General features: G+C 39.9%; 1 protein-coding gene and 1 non-coding gene across 27 annotated transcripts in view; both read left to right on the top strand.

The window, feature by feature from the left end:
* The window catches only part of LOC116255314 (uncharacterized), a 31544-nt gene extending 13880 nt beyond the window's left edge, over positions 1–17664 (top strand). For 9 of the 26 annotated variants that reach the window (XM_050077875.1, XM_050077872.1, XM_050077870.1 and 6 more), the window contains 4 exons: positions 4410–4583; positions 4683–4789; positions 15953–16302; positions 16702–17664. In XM_050077875.1, the coding sequence (XP_049933832.1) occupies positions 4410–4583; positions 4683–4789; positions 15953–16302; positions 16702–17267 (1197 nt within the window). In that variant the 3' untranslated portion in view covers positions 17268–17664. The other 17 variants (XM_050077853.1, XM_031631111.2, XM_050077852.1 and 14 more) reach the window with 17 other exon arrangements.
* A 1501-nt stretch (positions 17665–19165) lies between these two features.
* On the top strand, positions 19166–19237 carry TRNAH-GUG (transfer RNA histidin (anticodon GUG)). Its single transcript has one exon. It is a non-coding gene; the product is annotated as a tRNA-His (tRNA).
* Positions 19238–20179: the final 942 nt, after the last annotated feature.

Raw genomic sequence — 20179 nt, 5'->3', positions numbered from 1 at the left:
CCTCATTGTGCAACTGGTGCCTCCATGAATGCATCCCAGCAAGGAACTGTTACCCACTCTACCAAATTGTCGCTGAAAATCCAGACGCTACAGGAACTCTCTCTTCAGACACACACATAGTTCCATCATCCCTGGGAACATCCAGTCATTTAGTGGGGTCAATGCCTGGAGCAGAGTTGCAGAATAATGTCTATGGTGTGCCATCATATGACTGAGTCGGTTTTTCTCTTTTGTTAGTCCAGGCAGCAGAGTTCACCTTGCAGAGTTGCTTCATTTAACTTGACATCAATGCCGAGACACATACAACATTTTGATGTTTCGACTTCCCATTCTGTTTCTGGATTATCCATTTTTGTTGGCGACAGTGCAACTAGCCGTTGCTTCCCGCATTTTCATTTTGTCAAGATTCAGTTAATAATTTTTTTGTTGCCACAGATTTGTGGGTCTTAGGAAGTTTAGCTCCATAGTTTGGTGCTCTTTTCATTTGTTCTCCATGGTGCATTAGTGACTGATAATTGGGTTTCATGCCCCACAGGAAATTTTTTAATGTATTTTTTGAAGCTTGGACCGCAGTATAGCATGAAATATTTTGAACGTATTTTTTCTTCATCTTTCTCAATTTCTGTTGACATATTGACAATGAAACGCCAAAACCTTATGATTATTTTTAAAAAAAAAGTACATTTTAAGCTCTAGTGCATGCTGAACCTCGCATAACCAGCAGCAGTTAGGACTTCCACTCCCAAACAGCCATGTTCAAATGAAAGAAAGTTTACAGATGATGAACATACCCCACAATCGTTGTGCCAACAAAAATTTGATGAATGAAATTGCAACTCCTAGATCACTTCCAATTCACCCGCATATATCAGCTGCATCAGCTATCGAAAAAGAATATATAGCTAGACTCAAAGGAAATGACATGTCGAGAGGCAGCGCAACTGCTAATGCTTATGCTGTCATTTTTCTGTGGAAGCCGAGAAGCAAGTGCCCTTCCTGAGAATCAGAAGGCACAAGATTTTCACACTGTCACAGATTCTTCAGAAAAAGTTGCTGACAAGATCTAATTTTGCTTTCTTTTCGTCGGATTAATCATCTTCTGAAAAATGTCTTTCTCCCACCAGATTTTAACGGCCGGTTTTTCTATTGAATGAGAATCCGAATTGTTTGATTTCCGTTTTCAACTATCGGATTTTAACACGTCCAAAAGTCGGAAAGAAGAGTCTCCAGAATACTTTTTCCAACAGTTGTCATGTTACAATGGCGACGGAAAGGGACAAATCTGCGAGCTCTGTTGCTTGGATTGAGTACTCGTGTAGTCTTCTTCACGGAAGACACCATGTGTCCCTAGAGTGGGAGCATGTGGCTGCTCTCTTCTAGCAGTTTCTTCCTTGCATTCATTAAAACGAAGTTGTCGCAGCAACTTCCAAGAGCAGCCGTCCCAGACACCGGCACTTCCACGTTACCCGTCTCATTCTCATGCTTCCTAACGATTAGTTGATGCCTCACATTTGACATCTCATGATTGATTTGAAAACTATAATAATAATCTCAAATGTGGGTCTTACGTCAAACTAAGATCTTAGTTTGATGAATACTTATATTTTACCACAAATTTTTGTCATATCAACAAAAAAAATGTCACGTCAGATCTACATCACATTATTGGATTTAAATCCTAAGCAACCATATGCCCCCTAAACGGAAAAAGTCTTACTGCAATGCAGAAGGTCATCATCAAACACTGCTACAAAGAAATTTATATGTATATCAAAGCAAAGATGACAAATGAAATAAATGGCTCACAAAAAACAAGCCTGTGAAAGAAAATATGGGTTGTAGAAGAAATTCTTGTACTTCATGTTTTTATTTGAAATTGCAATATGATCCCAAAATTTGTTTGAAAATGGAATACTCCTCTCTATAACCCATTTCATTATTTTTTATCTCCCTCCATGTGCATAACCATATAAATGTTGATCTGTTGTGGAATCGCGGCATATATGTATATAATATATATATAATTCACCAAATCGCTGTTAGACATGCTTCTCAAAGTGCACATCGAGTAGAATCTTAAGACAGGGACATGGGGAGGAAAGATCTAATAAACGAACTGAATAATGCTTCAAAACAGACAGCTGAATTCTAAGTACGTGAACATCGTCATGAAACTCTGATAAGTAATTAAGAGACGACCATCAGTACATTGGTAGGTCCGTCTCATTCCGGCCGTCGCCGGCCTGAATTGTAACTTATCCGGTCAAGCTCAGGTCAGGTCCGCTACTTTCAAATTCAGATATGGGACCTCATGTGATAAAATGTTAAACTACAAATTCAGGCTAAGGGGCATTATTATATGGTTATTATAGAGTCCGGATCTGTCGTATTGGATGGAATACATCAGATTCGGTTCCGTATTTTAAGGCAGATCTGATTCGGTCCGGATCAAATTGCACTAGGCCTCAGGTTTCATATAAGTGCCATGCTATAAGAAAGACAAGTGTGAAGGGTGTGTGAGAAATTCTTAGGCGCCCATGTGCTATTTGGTAGTTGTCAGGGGGCTTGTTATAATTTCTTTCATTTGTTTAAAAGAGTAACTGTCACCGACCCAAAGAATTTCTGTTAGTGCATCTCTCCAGAAATCTTCTTTCTCCCTCTCTCTCGATTCCACGGCTGACGCGTGAAAGTCCCCTTGCTCTCGATTCTGGCCGCCGGCGCAGCTCAGGTATCTCTCTCTCTCGCTTGAGGGCCGGCCGCCGGCAGCCTTCGCTTCCTTTTCTCTTTATATGAGTGGTTATCTCTCTCTCAATCTCTCTCTCTGCCCCCTTTGACGAAGGGCCGTTGGCCCTCTCTTTCTTTACTGTATCAACTTTAAAGTTATTTTGGAGATTGGTCCTGGTACTGGAAATCTTACCAGTAAGCTTCTGAATGTCGAAAAGACAGTCATCGCTGTTGAGATGGATCCCCGCGTGGTTTTGGAGTTGCAGGACGCTTCCAGGGGATGTTTTTGTAGTCAGTTGGAGGTATGGCTAATGCTTAACATTTAGCGTGCGGTTGTCTATAATTTGATGAGTTACGCTATGGCTGAAGTTTTGTGCTGGTGACCTTATGCCGGATCTATCCAAATGGTTTAATGCTCATACCTGCATGCTTATCAGAGACAGATTGAACTAAATATCTTGTAACTGGCTTTTTCCTACTTTAATTAGTCGATCAGTGCACTTCGTGGACACTATCATTTCATAAAGTACCATTTTGAGCCTACACCTGTGAAAATAAAATGTTCCTGCTTCGGCTTCTTGTGTTTCTAGGAGGTTTCTACATTTTATGAATCATCTTTCTTCTTTACCATCTGTCTTGCATAGCTGTCCTCTCCACCCTAAAACTGAAGCTGATGAGAATATTAAATTTTAAATGTGTAGGTTATACAAGCTTCTGCTGCATGATTTTTGGGCACGATGGCTTCAGTTGCATTGCTAAGAGATTGGTGGACAGTGTCAATTTTCGATTGCTTCCATAATAACAGAGCTTCTGCTGTGCTATTAAAACTTGAACTCTATAGGAGTTATTGTTTATCAGTTGCATGCAAGATGACTGGTCTGTAATTCTTAAGATGCCTACTGTTTAGATTTTTTTAAGGAAAAAAAGACAGTTCATGAGTAGTGTCCTTGCCCTCTGTGGTAGGATAACCTGATCTAGCTGTTCATACAGACTAGACCAAATGCAATGACTCACAAAGTAAGAGAATTGAATTTGAACATTTCAGCGTATTCTAGTACAAAATAGAGTCCTCCTTAGCCCCTGTTTTCATTTTTTTCTTACTCCTGGCAATGAAACATGCACGTGCCTTCTGCAACAGAACGAAATTCCTTTGAGGACTTTGGTATCTTTGATGATTATCACCTCAAGCTGACAAGTTTGGCATTAATTGAATATCAAGTTTGCCATCTTTATACTTCATTTTGGTCAGTGTCCTGAATTAATTTTGCCAATACATGACCTGCAGTTGATTTTCGAATTTAAAATTTGCAGTGGATAGAATCGGATGTGGAGAAAGAATCAACTCAGCCAAGTCTCCTCGGTTTGAAATTGACAAAAACACCATCCTTTATGGAACTCATTCAAGCAAATCTATCTCAAGAACAACCACGAGAGTCTGATGAAAAACAGAGTCTGCAACATGAGATGGTAATGCATAAGGTAGTCAATGCAGTTCTGAATGCTCCAAGTGCAGAAAAGATGAAGGCTTCAAATTTCGCTGCAACTTTTCTCAAAATAGGTTCATGGAGGTAATACCCAAGTTGTCAGCTCCCTAAAATTTGAAACCCAGATTATTATTTGTCTCTATACGCAGCAGCTAGCTGAACAGACAGATTACTGAACTATTATACATTTTATGGTTACAGCGGGTTTCAAGGTATGACGGAGACTTAGTGGCTAAGTGCTACTTTGCTAAGCGCAAGCTTGTATGGGAGGTTCTGGAAGGAGGATTGAAAAGTAAAATTGAGATCCAATGGTCTGATATAACTTCGCTTAGAACTATATATCGTCAAAATCATCCTGATCAGTTGGAAGTTGAGGTTAGTATTGAACATTTTTATGAAATGCTTCTCTGTATGCAACTTTCATATTGGACTTCCACAGAAATCTTATTCTTTGGGTTATATTGTTCAATTCAGCTGTCAAAGGTGCCCCACTTTTTTCGTGAGACAAATCCTCAACCTAGAAAGCACACTTTGTGGCAAGCAGCAAATGATTTCACAGGAGGTCAAGCTGTTACGTACAGGTATATAGCGTGTGCATGTTGAACATTTATCATTCAGTGTTGCTAGTATTAGTCTGCCTTCATCATCTTTTTCTCATAAAGCATTCAGAGGCGTAAATATGGCAAAAGTTAAGTCACACATCGCTTTTCAATATTTTCATTTTAAGTGATGCACGATAAGCTTTTTCTTTGTATGTTAGTTTGTGCTTTTTCATGCACTTTGAGCTCTGTTCACTTGATCTTTGCATATTGCTGTGAATGTGTTCATACGTTTGTTTGGTTTCTCCTAATGCCTATATTCTTAATTTCTTCGTACAGGAGACACTTAATTCAATTTGCTGAAGGAACTCTTGAGAAGCATTATCAAAAGATGCTACAGTGTGACTCACGGCTGCGTATGATATCTAAGGCCAACTTTCCAAGTTCTGTTTCTCCATATTTTGAAACAGGCAATCAGGAGTATCGAGATCATGGAGGTCATCTTTCCCATTTACTGCACCAGAATAATTCAAGTATGTCATATACTCAGAGAAAATCTCAAACGAGATTTTTCATCCACCAGTTCAGTTGTGTGTCCAAGCTCAAAGAGCAAGCAGTTCAATCAATCAAGGAGACTTTCAGCATGTCAGATCTGCATTTGATTTTGACCCTGCTGCTCCAAGTTCAGGTATTAAACTTTGATTGTACGCAAGTAGCTGTTTCTGATGTTGACTATATATAATAGTGTTGTTTATAAGTGGAACAATTTATATGTCTGGATTACTAAACCTGGTCTACACCAGTGGCTATATTTGATGGGATCTACATGCATTTTTTCTCGAATAATCAACCTTACTGTTTTGGGGCCTGACACATCTGTTGGAACTTTTATACATATTTCGGGGCTCAAAATTTGTGCCTTCTTCATGAAAAATATAGCCACACTGTCCACATCTGGAGGATCAGAATTAGGAAAAAGGCCAGAGACATCTGACTCGTAGTCGATATATTTGTTTGTCCATTTTGCATTTTTCCTGCATACATGTAAAGAACAAGGATTTCATTATATCTTTCTCCCTTATTGCAGTGGTCGATTCTCCTTACAGTGAAGAACAGGGTATCAGTAATTCTGATGATGGGTACATGGGCGGATGTGAACAATATTATGAACCAGCTTACAGTAAACATTCACGATTCTTTTCAAGGTTCATACTTGAATATGCCAAGCAATATCACATTTGGCAACCAAGTCAACCATTTCTCTCAAGGACATGTCATTCCCTGTTATCCCTCCTTTCCAACAAACAGGGCCGAGAACATATCTGCAAATCAAGAAGTTCTGGAAAGCATTGCCAGACATTTGTTTTGTGAACCTCTTGTCTCTGAATCCTGCAACAATCAGAATCAGCAAATGATCATGGGAATGAATTCACTGAGTTCCCTCATTGGTGCAACTGGTGCCTCCATGAATGCATCCCAGCAAGGAGACTGTTACCCACTGTACCAAATTGTCTCTGAAAATCCAGACGCTATAGGTACTCTCTCTTCAGACGCACACATAGTTCCATCATCCTGGGGAACATCCAGTCATTTAGTGGGGTCAATGCCTGGAGCAGAGTTGCAGAATAATGTCTATGGTGTGCCATCATATTGACTGAGTCGGTTTTTCTCTTTGTTAGTCCAGGCAGCAGAGTTCACCTTGCAGAGTTGGCTTCATTTAACTTGACATCAAATGCCGAGACACATACAACATTTTGATGTTTCGACTTCCCATTCTGTTTCTTGATTATCCATTTTTGTTGGCGACAGTGCAACTAGCCGTTGCTTCCGCATTTTCATTTTGTCAAGATTCAGTTATAATTTTTTTGTTGCCACAGATTTGTGGGTCTTAGGAAGTTTAGCTCCATAATTTGGTGCTCTTTTCATTTGTTCTCCGTGGTGCATTAGTGACTGACAGAGATGCAAAATTCAGTTGGGTTTCATGCCCCACAGTAAATTTTAAGACCATTGATTGTGCCATGTTAACCTTATTGTTCCACTAGTGAACAATAATTATCATAGATTCATTAGCAGGTTTAGAAGTGAAATACAACTGGAGTCTTACATGCACGTACAAATGGTCACTGGCTATGGAAATTGAACCATGACCGTCTCTCTGAACAGCCATAGCTCCTTTGAGTCACCTATTATGCAGTTTGTTTGGTATTGGAGAGGCAATTGAAAATCTTTCAGTGGGTACCCTTTTTCGTGAAAAAATTCAACCACTGTACCTGAAGCCATCAAATACTGTAAAATGTTGCAAAAATTCCTCCCCCTCCTCTTTTCCCTGTTTTATAAGGTGTCCTATGGCTTATCCATAATTTTTGTAGAGCTCCGAAATTTTTGAAGCTTTGAACGCAGTATATCGTGAAATATTTTTACTGAAATGTTTTGCTTCCCTTCTTTTCATTTACGTATTGCTTTCTTCATCCTTCTCATTTTCGGTTCTGTAATATTGACAATGAAACGCCAAACCTTATGATTGTTTTTTTTTTTTTTAAATAATACATTTTAAACTCTGGAGCATGCTGAATCTCGCATAACCAGCAGCAGTTAGGATCTCTCTGCCGACTTCCACCTCCCAAACAGCCATGTTCAAATGTAAGGAAAGTTGAGATATGATAAACGTACCCCACAATCGTTGTGCCAACAAAAAATTGATGAATGAAATTGGCAACTCCCAGATCCTTTCCAGTTCACCCGCATATATCAGCTGCATCATCCAGCGAAAAGGAATGATATAGCTAGACTCAAAAGGAAATGGCATGGCGAGAGGCAGCGCAACTGCTAATGCTTATGCTGTCATTTTCTTGCGGAAGCCGAAGCAAAGTGCCCTTCCTGAGAATCAGAAAGACACGAGATTTTCACTCTGACACAGATTCTTAAGAAAAAGTTTCTGACAATATCTAGGACTGATCATCTTTCTGAAAAATGTCTTCCTCCCACCAGAGTTTTCTGATTGAATTGAGAATCCGAATTGTTTGATTTCTGTTTTCAACTATCGGATTTTAACGCGTCCACAACTCGGAAAGAAGGGTCTCCAGAATTCTTTTTCCAACAGTTGTCGTGTTACAGTGGCGACGGAAGGATGAAAGGGACAAAATCTCCGAGCTCTGTTGCTTAGATTGAGTACTCATGGTGTCTTCTTCACGGGAAACACCATGTGTCCCTAGAGGTGGGGAGCATGTGGGTGCTCTCTTCTAGCAGTTTGTTCCTTGCATTCACTAAAACGAAGTTGGTCGCAGTAACTTCCAAGAGCAGCCTTCCAGACACCGGCACTTCCACGTTGCCGCCGTCTCATTCTCATGCTTCCTAACGATTAATGCCATGTCCTCATAATATGAGATTTGAAAACTACAAACAAAAATCTCAAATGTGGGTCTTATGTCTAACCCAATATCTTAATTTGATGAATACTTTATTTTACCACAAATCGTTTGTCATATTAACAAAAACATGTCACGTCGTATCTACATTGTATTATTGGATTTTAAATCCCAAATAATCATATGCCCCCTTAATGAAAAAATACATAATGCAATGCAGAAGGGTCATCCTCAAACACTGCTACAAACAGATTTATGTGTATATAAAGGCAAATATGAAAAATATAGCCACACTGTCCACATCTGGAGGATCAGAATTAGGAAAAAGGCCAGAGACATATGACTCGTAGTCGATATATTTGTTTGTCCATTTTGCATTTTTCCTGCATACATGTAAAGAACAAGGATTTCATTATATCTTTCTCCCTTATTGCAGTGGTGGATTCTCCTTACAGTGAAGAACAGGGTATCAGTAATTCTGATGATGGGTACATGGGCGGATGGGAACAATATTATGAACCAGCTTACAGTAACATTCACGATTCTTTTCAAGGTTCATACTTGAATATGCCAAGCAATATCACATTTGGCAACCAAGTCAACCATTTCTCTCAAGGACATGTCATTCCCTGTTATCCCTCCTTTCCAACAAACAGGGCCGAGAACATATCTGCAAATCAAGAAGTTTCGGAAAGCATTGCCAGACATTTGTTTTGTGAACCTCCTGTCTCTGAATCCTGCAACAATCAGAATCAGCAAATGATCATGGGAATGAATTCACTGAGTTCCCTCATTGGTGCAACTGGTGCCTCCATGAATGCATCCCAGCAAGGAGACTGTTACCCACTCTACCAAATTGTCGCTGAAAATCCAGACGCTACAGGAACTCTCTCTTCAGACACACACATAGTTCCATCATCCTGGGGAACATCCAGTCATTTAGTGGGGTCAATGCCTGGAGCAGAGTTGCAGAATAATGTCTATGGTGTGCCATCATATTGACTGAGTCGGTTTTTCTCTTTTGTTAGTCCAGGCAGCAGAGTTCACCTTGCAGAGTTGGCTTCATTTAACTTGACATCAAATGCCGAGACACATACAACATTTTGATGTTTCGACTTCCCATTCTGTTTCTGGATTATCCATTTTTGTTGGCGACAGTGCAACTAGCCGTTGCTTCCGCATTTTCATTTTGTCAAGATTCAGTTATAATTTTTTTGTTGCCACAGATTTGTGGGTCTTAGGAAGTTTAGCTCCATAGTTTGGTGCTCTTTTCATTTGTTCTCCATGGTGGGTTAGTGACTGATAATTGGGTTTCATGCCCCACAGGAAATTTTTTAATGTATTTTTTGAAGCTTGGACCGCAGTATAGCATGAAATATTTTTAACGTATTTTTTTCTTCATCTTTCTCATTTTCTGTTGACTGTAATATTGACAATGAAACGCCAAACCTTATGATTATTTTTAAAAAAATAGTACATTTTAAACTCTGGAGCATGCTGAACGACGCATAGCCAGCAGCAGCTAGGATCTCTGTGCCGACTTCCACCTCCCAAACAGCCATGTTCAAATGAAAGGAAAGTTGAGATATGATAAACGTACCCCACAATCGTTGTGCCAACAAAAAATTGATGAATGAAATTGGCAACTCCCAGATCCTTTCCAATTCACCCGCATATATCAGCTGCATCATCCAGCGAAAAGGAATGATATAGCTAGACTCAAAAGGAAATGGCATGGCGAGAGGCAGCGCAACTGCTAATGCTTATGCTGTCATTTTCTTGCGGAAGCCGATGCAAAGTGCCCTTCCTGAGAATCAGAAAGACACGACATTGTCACTCCGACACAGATTCTTCAGAAAAAGTTTCTGACAATATCTAGGATTGATCATCTTTCTGAGAAATGTCTTCCTCCCACCAGAGTTAACGGCCGGGTTTCCTGATTGAATTGAGAATCCGAATTGTTTGATTTCTGTTTTCAACTATCGGATTTTAACACGTCCACAACTCGGAAAGAAGGGTCTGCAGAATTCTTTTTCCAACAGTTGTCGTGTTACAATGGCGACGGAAGAATGAAAGGGACAAAATCTCCGAGCGCTGTTGCTTCGATTGGGTACTCATGTTGTCTTCTTCACGGAAAACACCATGTGTCCCTAAAGGTGGGGAGCATGTGGGTGCTCTCTTATAACAGTTTGTTCCTTTGAATCTTAGCATGCATTCATTAAAACAAAGTTGGTTGCAGTAACTTCCAAGAGCAGCCGTCCAGACACCGGAACTTGCACGTTTCAATTTGATCCCAAAATTTGTTTGAAAATGGAAGACTCCTCTCTATAAACCCATTTCATTATTTTTATCTCCCTCCGTATGCATAACCATATGAATATTGATCTGTTGTGAATCGTGGCATATATATCACAAATGGCTGTTAGACATGCTTCTAAAAGTGCACATCGTGTAGAAATCTTACTCCTCTATGGAGTTGTGCTCTAGAGCTGAATTCATAAGTACATGAACATAGTCATGGACATCTGATAAGTAATCAAAACATGTTGGATCTGTTAAAACTTTTGGGGTTCTGAATGTATGGCTAAATTGGTATGTCCGGCTTGTTCTGGCCGCCTCCGGCCTGAATTGTAACTTATCCGGTCAAGTTCAGTTCAGGTCCGTTACTTTCAAGTTCATATAAAAGGTTGAACCACAGAATTTTGGCTAAGGGGCATTAGTCATATAGTTTCAAAATCTTAAGAAGTATTTGTATGCAAAGAAAAAAAGAAAAAATCTACCATGAAATTTTAGTATGGTAATAAATGTGTGAGCTCATGTGAGCAGTTGCCTACACCATTCCCCCACACCTACCTTCGCTGACGCTTGCATTGGATCGTCTCAGCCATGTCTATTAAAGAGCCTGTTATATTTTGTTCCCACTTGATGTAGGTCGACTGGGATCCAAATCCATTTAGAGATACCAGTTTCAGATCTAGGCCTGGAAGATGTGATCCGGCTTGTATTTGGAGAAATCCACATAAATTTCAAATTCAATTCAGACTCGTTATTCGTGGTGTTGGATCAGTGGAAAAGTTGGATTATATGAGGTCCGGATCTGTCGTATTGGATGGAATACATCAGATTCGGTTCAGTAGTTTAAGGCAGATCTGATTCGGTCCAGATCAAATTCCACTAGGCCTCAGGTTTAACAAGTGACAATTTTGACATTTCAGTTGCCCGATATCAGATCTTGTTCGGACCCGGATTTCCATTCTTAACTATCTGATGCGGACCTTTATACCTAAAAAGACCCGAAACGTATCCGACCCGTTTGCTCGCCTAATAAACGGACGGACCCACCCTGGCCCCGAAAACTATGACGGAAATCTCTCTCTTCCTACAATCGTAAAACCGTAAGTTGTGTAGGGGCATTTTTGGTAGAATTGTTTCCCGCCAACATTTCCCGCCAACACAGGTTCTGATTTGCCTGCGAGTGCAGGTTCTGATTTGCTTGTCCGTTGGCTGCAGTGAGGTGACCATCAAGCCCTTCTCAAGGAAAAGGCATTTACTATCCGGGAGGTTAATTCCTCATACTAGTGAAGGTATCTGGCCTTGTAACACGTTGCTCAAATGTGAAGCCTTTGATGCAAGTTGCTGTCTATACTTGTGAGGAATGTGGCTTTGAAATTTATCAGGTACTTGTCATCTTCAAGCTTCAATTTGTTTCTGCATTTACCATGGTACTTAGGTGGCTGATCATGTTACTGGAGTGCCTGATTTGGTTAAGGATGCTGTGAATTTTTTTTCTTGCATTTCTTCCCTGTTTATCATTTGACTCTTCTCTAGTAACTCATAAATAACCCTCTGAGGCTTTTCTGATGTGGATTTAACTGAATCTTGCCTTAAAATTCTTATATAGCCTGATACATTGGTTAACTAGCACCTCTCCCCAGCAATGGGTTGGTATCCAGAAAGTATGATGCACATTGCATACTCTTGTGACTTGTTCTTAAAATAACCTTTTTATGGACAAACAGGAGGTCACTGCTAGAGCCACTGTTTGAGTGTCCATCTAACCAGTGCAAAAACAAACAAGGCAAAGGGTAATTTGATCCTTCAGCTGAGAGCTTCGAAGTTCATGAAGTTCCAAGAGGTATGTCATCATTTCCGAGTTCCTTTTTGAAACTCTGCAGGAAAGAAGATTAATTATGCATTTGTCAGTAGAATTTAGCTTGTTCAAGCACAGTAATCAAGGTCCGTGAAGCCTCAGCCTTGGAAGCTCCACAGTGCAAGGAATGGAATGATTTTTCCACTGTTGAACTTTATATACAAAAAACTCAGAAGCAGACAACATTGGCTAAACGCTGTGACTGCTTTCTTTTTAAGATCTTTACAGTTTTCTCTTTTCATTTACCGAATTCCTTTTGAAACTCTGCAGGAAAGAATGTTAATTATTTATTTGTCAGTAGAATTTAGCTTGTTCAAGCACAATAATCAAAGTCCATGAAGCCTCAGCCTTGGAACTGGGAATTGAGAGTAAGAACTCTAACCTTCAGTTTTGATATTGCTAGGCGCGCGGCAAAAATCTATTCATATAAGTGCTGTGCTATAAGAAAGACAAGTGTGAAGGCTGTTTGAGAATTAGTTGGAAATTCTTAGGCGCCCATGTGATATTTTTGTAGTTGTCAGGGGGCTTTTTATAATTTTTTTCATTTGTTAAAAGGTTTAAAAGAGTAACTGTCACCGACCCAAACGGATTTCTGTTAAGAAACCCTGCATCTCTCCAGGCATCTCTCTTCCTCCCTCTCTCTTGATTCCACGGCTGACGCGCGACGCCCCCTCGCTCTTGATTCTGGCCGCCGGCGCCGCTCAGGTATCTCTCTCTCTCGCTTGAGGGCCGGCCGCCGGCAGCCTTCGCTTCCTTTTCTCTTTCTATGCGTGGTTATCTCTCTCTCTCTCCCGCCTTTGACGAAGGGCCGTTGGCCCTCTCCTTCGCTTTGTGCGTAAGGGCTGGCGGCGGACCTTCGTCACTCTCACCCTCTTTCTCTCTCTATCTCGATTGCTTGCTCTCGCTATTGCTCAACATGGAGGAGTAGGAAAACATTGTTCTTGCTGATGGTAGTAGGTGTTTGGTTGAGCATCAATTGTATTTGCTTAATTTGGCGGTAGGCGTTTGGTTGAGCATCAATGGTATTTGTTTAATTTGGTAGGTTGATTAGCATAGCTCGAAAGGTTCGAACAAGGTTATTTTGTGATTTTCGAGTGAACTTGTAGCTCGTGAAAAAGAAACAACGAATGCTGTCCAGAATTGTTCCTTTCTTTTAGTTGTACAGTTTTCTGCAGAAGAAAGGGAATAAGAGAGTTTTATGGGATATATAGTGCTTATTTTGCTTTACATTGCTAAATTCATTGTTCTTAGTTGGGTTGTTTTATCATCATGCATCTTATGTTGTTGTCTGGTGCTGGAGGCTTCTCCTCTTCGTTACTTTAACAAGCTTATGTTCATCTAGAATAATTATCCACATACAAGTCATTGGGGTTGTAAACTTGTAGGTTGTACCTTTTCTATACTGTATCAAATTTAATGTTATTTTAGAGATTGGTCCTGGTACTGGAAATCTTACAAGTAAGCTTCTGAATGTTGCAAAGACAGTCATCGCTGTTGAGATGGATCCCCGCATGGCTTTGGAGTTGAAGAGACGCTTCCAGGGGAGTGGTTTTGGTAATCAGCTGAAGGTATGGCTGATGCATTAACATTTAGCGTGTGGTTGTCTATAATTTGAGGAGTTACGCTATTGCTGAAGTTTTGTGAAGATTTGTGCTGGTGACCTTATGCCGGATCTATCCAAATGGTTTAATGCTCATACCATGCATGCTTATCAGAGAGACAAGATTGAACTAAATATCTTGTAACTGGCTTTTTCCGACTTTAATTAGTCAATCAGTGCACTTCGTGGACACTATCATTTCATAAAATTCCATTTTGAGCCTACACCTGTGAAAATAAAAATGTTCCTGCTTCGGCTTCTTGTGTTTCTTAGGAGGTTTCTACATTTTATGAATCATCTTTCTTCTTTACCATCTGTCTTTGCATAGCTGTCCTCTCCACCCTAAAACTGAAGCTGATGAGAATATTAAATTTTTAAATGTGTAGGTTATACAAGCTTCTGCTGCATGACTTTTGGGCACGATGGCTCTCAATTGGGAGCTATGGCAGGCTTTTGCTGCATGATTTTTGGGCACAATGGCTCTCAGTTGCATGCTAAGAGATTGGTGGACAGTGTCAATTTTTTATTGCTTCCATAATAGCAGAGCTTCTGCTGTGCTATTAAAACTTGAACTCAATAAGGAGTTATTTTTTATCAGTTGCATGCAAGATGACTGGTCTGTAATTGTTAAGATGGCCTACTGTTTAGATTTTTTTAAGGAAAAAAAGACAGTTCATGAGTAGTGTCCTTGCCCTCTGCTGGTAGGATAACCTGATCTAGCTGTTCATACAGACTAAGACCAAATGCAATGACTCACAAATTGAGAGAATTGAATTTGAACATTTCAGCGTATTTCTAGTACAAAATAGAGTCCTGCTTAGCCCCTGTTTTCATTTTTTTCTTACTCCTGGCAATGAAACATGCACGTGCCTTCTGCAACAGAACGAAAATACCATTGAGGACTTTGGTATCTTTGATGATCATCACCTCAAGCTGACAAGTTTGGCATTAATTGAAATATCAAGTTTGCCATCTTTATTGCTGAATTTATTTTTGCCAATACATGACCTGCAGTTGATTTTCGAATTTAAATTTGCAGCGGATAAAATTGGATGTGGAGAAAGAACCAACTCAGCCAGGTCCCCTCGGTTTGAAATTGACAATAACACCATCCTTTATGGAACTCATTCAAGCAAAGCTACCTCAAGAACAACCGCCAGAGTCTGATGAAAAACAGAGTCTGCAACATGAGATGGTAATGGATAAGGTAGTCAATGCAGTTCTGAATACTCCAAGTGCAGAAAAGATGAAGGCTTCAAATTTCGCTGCAACTTTTCTCAAAATAGGTTCATGGGAGGTAATACCCAAGTTGTCAGCTCCCTAAAATTTGAAACCCAGATTATTATTTGTCTCTATACACAGCAGCTAGCTGAACAGACAGATTACTGAACTATTATACATTTTATGGTTACAGCGGGTTTCAAGGTATGACGGAGACTTAGTGGCTAAGTGCTACTTTGCTAAGCGCAAGCTTGTATGGGAGGTTCTGGAAGGAGGATTGAAAAGTAAAATTGAGATCCAATGGTCTGATATAACTTCGCTTAGAACTATATATCGTCAAAATCATCCTGATCAGTTGGAAATTGAGGTTAGTATTGGACATTTTTATGAAATGCTTCTCTATATGCAACTTTCATATTGGACTTCCACAGAAATCTTATTCTTTGGGTTATATTGTTCAATTCAGCTGTCTAAGGTGCCCCACTTCTTTAGTGAGACAAAGCCTCAACCTAGAAAGCACACTTTGTGGCAAGCAGCAAATGATTTCACAGGAGGTCAAGCTGTTACGTACAGGTATATAGCATGTGCATGTTGAACATTTATCATTCAGTGTTGCTAGTATTAGTCTGCCTTCATCATCTTTTTCTCATAAAACATTCAGAGGCGTAAATATGGCAAAAGTTAAGTCACACATCGCTTTTCAATATTTTCATTTAAGTGATGCACGATAAGCTTTTTCTTTGTATGTTAGTTTGTGCTTTTTCATGCACTTTGATCTCTGTGCACTTGATCTTTGCATATTGCTGTGAATGTGTTCATACGTTTGTTTGGTTTCTCCTGATGCCTATATTCTTAATTTCTTCCTACAGGAGACACTTAATTCAATTTGCTGAAGGAACTCTTGAGAAGCATTATGAAAAGATGCTACAGTGTGACTCACGGCTGCATATGTTATCTAAGGCCAACTTTCCAAGTTCTGTTTCTCCATATTTTGAAACAGGCAATCAGGAGTATCGAGATCATGGAGGTCATCTTTCCGATTTACTGCTGCAGAATAATTCAACTATTCCATACACTCGGAGAAAAATCTCAAACGAGATTTTTCATCCACCAGTTCAGTTGTGTGTCCAAGCTCAAAGAGCAAGCAGTTCATTCAATCAAGGAGACTTTCAGCATGTCAGATCTGCATTTGATTTTGACCCTGCTTCTCCAAGTTCAGGTATTAAACTTTGATTGTACGCAAGTAGCTGTTTCAGATGTTGACTATATATAATAGTGTTGTTTATAAGGGGAACAATTTATTTGTCTGGATTACTAAACCTGGTCTACACCAGTGGCTATATTTGATGGGATCTACATGCATTTCTTCTCGAATAATCAACCTTGCTGTTTTGGGGCCTGAGACATCAGTTGGAACTTTTATACATATTTCGGGGCTCAAAATTTGTGCCTTCTTCATGAAAAATATAGCCACGCTGTCCACATCTGGAGGATCAGAATTAGGAAAAAGGCCAGAGACATCTGACTCGTAGTCGATATATTTGTTTGTCCATTTTGCATTTTTCCTGCATACATGTAAAGAACAAGGATTTCATTATATCTTTCTCCATTATTGCAGTGGTGGATTCTCCTAACAGTGAAGAACAGGGTATCAGTAATTCTGATGATGGGTACATGGGCGGATGTGAACAATATTATGAACCAGCTTACAGTAACATTCACGATTCTTTTCAAGGTTCATACTTGAATATGCCAAGCAATATCACATTTGGCAACCAAGTCAACCATTTCTCTCAAGGACATGTCATTCCCTGTTATCCCTCCTTTCCAACAAACAGGGCCGAGAACATATCTGCAAATCAAGAAGTTCTGGAAAGCATTGCCAGACATTTGTTTTGTGAACCTCTTGTCTCTGAATCCTGCAACAATCAGAATCAGCAAATGATCATGGGAATGAATTCACTGAGTTCCCTCATTGGTGCAACTGGTGCCTCCATGAATGCATCCCAGCAAGGAGACTGTTACCCACTGTACCAAATTGTCTCTGAAAATCCAGACGCTACAGGAACTCTCTCTTCAGACGCACACATAGTTCCATCATCCTGGGGAACATCCAGTCATTTAGTGGGGTCAATGCCTGGAGCAGAGTTGCAGAATAATGTCTATGGTGTGCCATCATATTGACTGAGTCGGTTTTTCTCTTTTGTTAGTCCGGGCAGCAGAGTTCACCTTGCAGAGTTGGCTTCATTTAACTTGACATCAAATGCCGAGACACATACAACATTTTGATGTTTCGACTTCCCATTCTGTTTCTGGATTATCCATTTTTGTTGGCGACATTACAACTAGCCGTTGCTTCCGCATTTTCATTTTGTCAAGATTCAGTTATAATTTTTTTGTTGCCACAGATTTGTGGGTCTTAGGAAGTTTAGCTCCATAATTTGGTGCTCTTTTCATTTGTTCTCCATGGTGCATTAGTGACTGATAATTGGGTTTCATGCCCCACAGTAAATTTTTTAATGTATTTTTTGAAGCTTGGACAGCAGTATAGCATGAAATATTTTTAACGTATTTTTTTCTTCATCTTTCTCATTTTCTGTTGACTGTAATATTGACAATGAAACGCCAAACCTTATGATTATTTTTAAAAAAATAGTACATTTTAAACTCTGGAGCATGCTGAACCTCGCATAGCCAGCAGCAGTTAGGATCTCTCTGCCGACTTCCACCTCCCAAACAGCCATGTTCAAATGAAAGGAAAGTTGACGTGTGATAAACGTACCCCACAATCGTTGTGCCAACAAAAAATTGATGAATGAAATTGGCAACTCCCAGATCCTTTCCAATTCACCCGCATATATCAGCTGCATCATCCAGCGAAAAATAATGATATAGCTAGACTCAAAGGAAATGGCATGGCGAGAGGCAGCGCAACTGCTAATGCTTATGCTGTCATTTTCTTGCGGAAGCCGAAGCAAAGTGCCCTTCCTCAGAATCAGAAAGACAAGATTTTCACTCTGACACAGATTCTTCAGAAAAAATTGCTGACAATATATAGGATTAATCATCTTTCTGAAAAATGTCTTCCTCCCACCAGAGTTAACGGCCGGGTTTTCTGATTGAATTGAGAATCCGAATTGTTTGATTTCCGTTTTCAACTATCGGATTTTAACACGTCCACAACTCGGAAAGAAGAGTCTCCAGAATTCTTTTTCCAACAGTTGTCATGTTACAGTGGCGACGGAAGGATGAAAGGGACAAAATCTCCGAGCTCTGTTGCTTAGATTGAGTACTCATGTTGTCTTCTTCACGGAAAACACCATGTGTCCCTGGAGGTGGGGAGCATGTGGGTGCTCTCTTCTAGCAGTGCTCTCTTCTAGCAGTTTGTTCCTTGCATTCATTAAAACGAAGTTGGTCGCAGTAACTTCCAAGAGCAGCCGTCCAGACACCGGCACTTCCACGTTGCCGCCGTCTCATTCTCATGCTTCCTAACGATGAATGCCATGTCCGGCGATCACTTGGGGGGCGTTTGATAGCTTTAGATTTGACATCTCATAATATGAGATTTGAAAACTACAAATAAAAATCTCAAATGTGGGTCTTATGTTTAATTTGATGAATACTTTATTTTACCACAAATCGTTTGTCATATTAACAAAAACATGTCACGTCGTATCTACATTGTATTATTGGATTTTAAATCCCAAATAATCCTATGCCCCCTTAATGAAAAAATACATGATGCAATGCAGAAGGGTCATCCTCAAACACTGCTACAAACAGATTTATATGTACATATGAGGCAAAGGTGACAATTGAAATAAATGGTTCACAAAAAAATAGACAAGTCTGTGAAAGAAAAATATGGGTTGTAGAAGAAAGTCATGTATTTCATGTTTTTATTTGAGATGGCAATACGAGTCCCCTTAAGTCAGATTTCTTCAATTAGACAGGCACATGGGGAGGAAAGATCTAAATAAGCGAACTGAATAATGCTTCGAAACCGACAGCTGAATTAGTAAATGTATGAACAGAGTTATCGAACTATTAAGTAATTAAAGAGACGATCACTAATACAAAATGTGGCTGTAGTTTAGTGGTAAGAATTCTACGTTGTGGCCGTAGAGACCTGGGCTCGAATCCCAGCAGCCACACTTTTTCTTTTCTTTCTTGTTATGCTTCTCCCTTTCATAGCGGTACTTTACGGGTCGGGTCCAAATTCAAACCAATAAATTCGTTTGTACAATTCGAGCCTGCGGTGGAGTTTCATCCTGGATCTTTCTCAAATCCAAAATACTGTGTGCAAATATGGGAGGAGTCAAAACGTGTTGGATCTGTTAAAGCTTTTGGGTTCTGAATGTATGGCTAAATTGGTAGGTCCGGCTCATTCTGGCGGTCGCCGGCCTGAATTGTAACTTATCCGGTCAAGTTCAGGTCATGTCCGCTACTTTCAAATTCAGATTTGGGACCTCATGTCATTATGTGATAAACGGTGAAACTACAAAATTTAGGCTAAGGGACACTAGTTATATGGTTTTAAATGTTTAACAAGCATGTGTATGTAACAAAAAAAAAAAAAAACTACTATGAAATTTTAATACGATAATAAATGTGTGAGTCTATGTGATCAATTGCCCACACAATGCCCACACCTACCTTCGCTCTTGTTTGAGATCCATTTGGTTTCGACAAGAGCAACGAGCTTGAGACGGCTCGACCGAGTCCTTATCGGGTCTAGGACTCGCTGTAGTGTGTATTGGATAGTCTCAGCCACGTCTATTCAAGAGCCTGTTATATTTTGTTCCCATTTGATCTAGGTCGATTGGGATCCAAATCCATTTAGAGATACCGGTTGCATGTAGATGTGGGGGTTTATATAAATCAGATCCGGCTTGTACTTGTAGAAATTCATATAAATTTCAAATTCAGATCCGACTCGTTATTCGGATCTTGTTCGGATCCGGATTTCTATTCTGAACTATCTGATGCGGACTTTTATACCTAAAAGGATCCGGAACGTATCCGATCCGTTTGCTCGCCTAATAAACGGACCCATCCTGGCCCCGGAAAGCTTGACAGAAATCTGTGTCTTCTTA

The sequence above is a fragment of the Nymphaea colorata genome, chromosome 5 (genome assembly GCF_008831285.2).
Source record: "Nymphaea colorata isolate Beijing-Zhang1983 chromosome 5, ASM883128v2, whole genome shotgun sequence".
Lineage (NCBI taxonomy): Eukaryota > Viridiplantae > Streptophyta > Magnoliopsida > Nymphaeales > Nymphaeaceae > Nymphaea > Nymphaea colorata.
The sequence above is the reverse complement of the archived record's forward strand: the minus strand, read 5'-3'. Positions and strand labels throughout refer to the sequence as shown.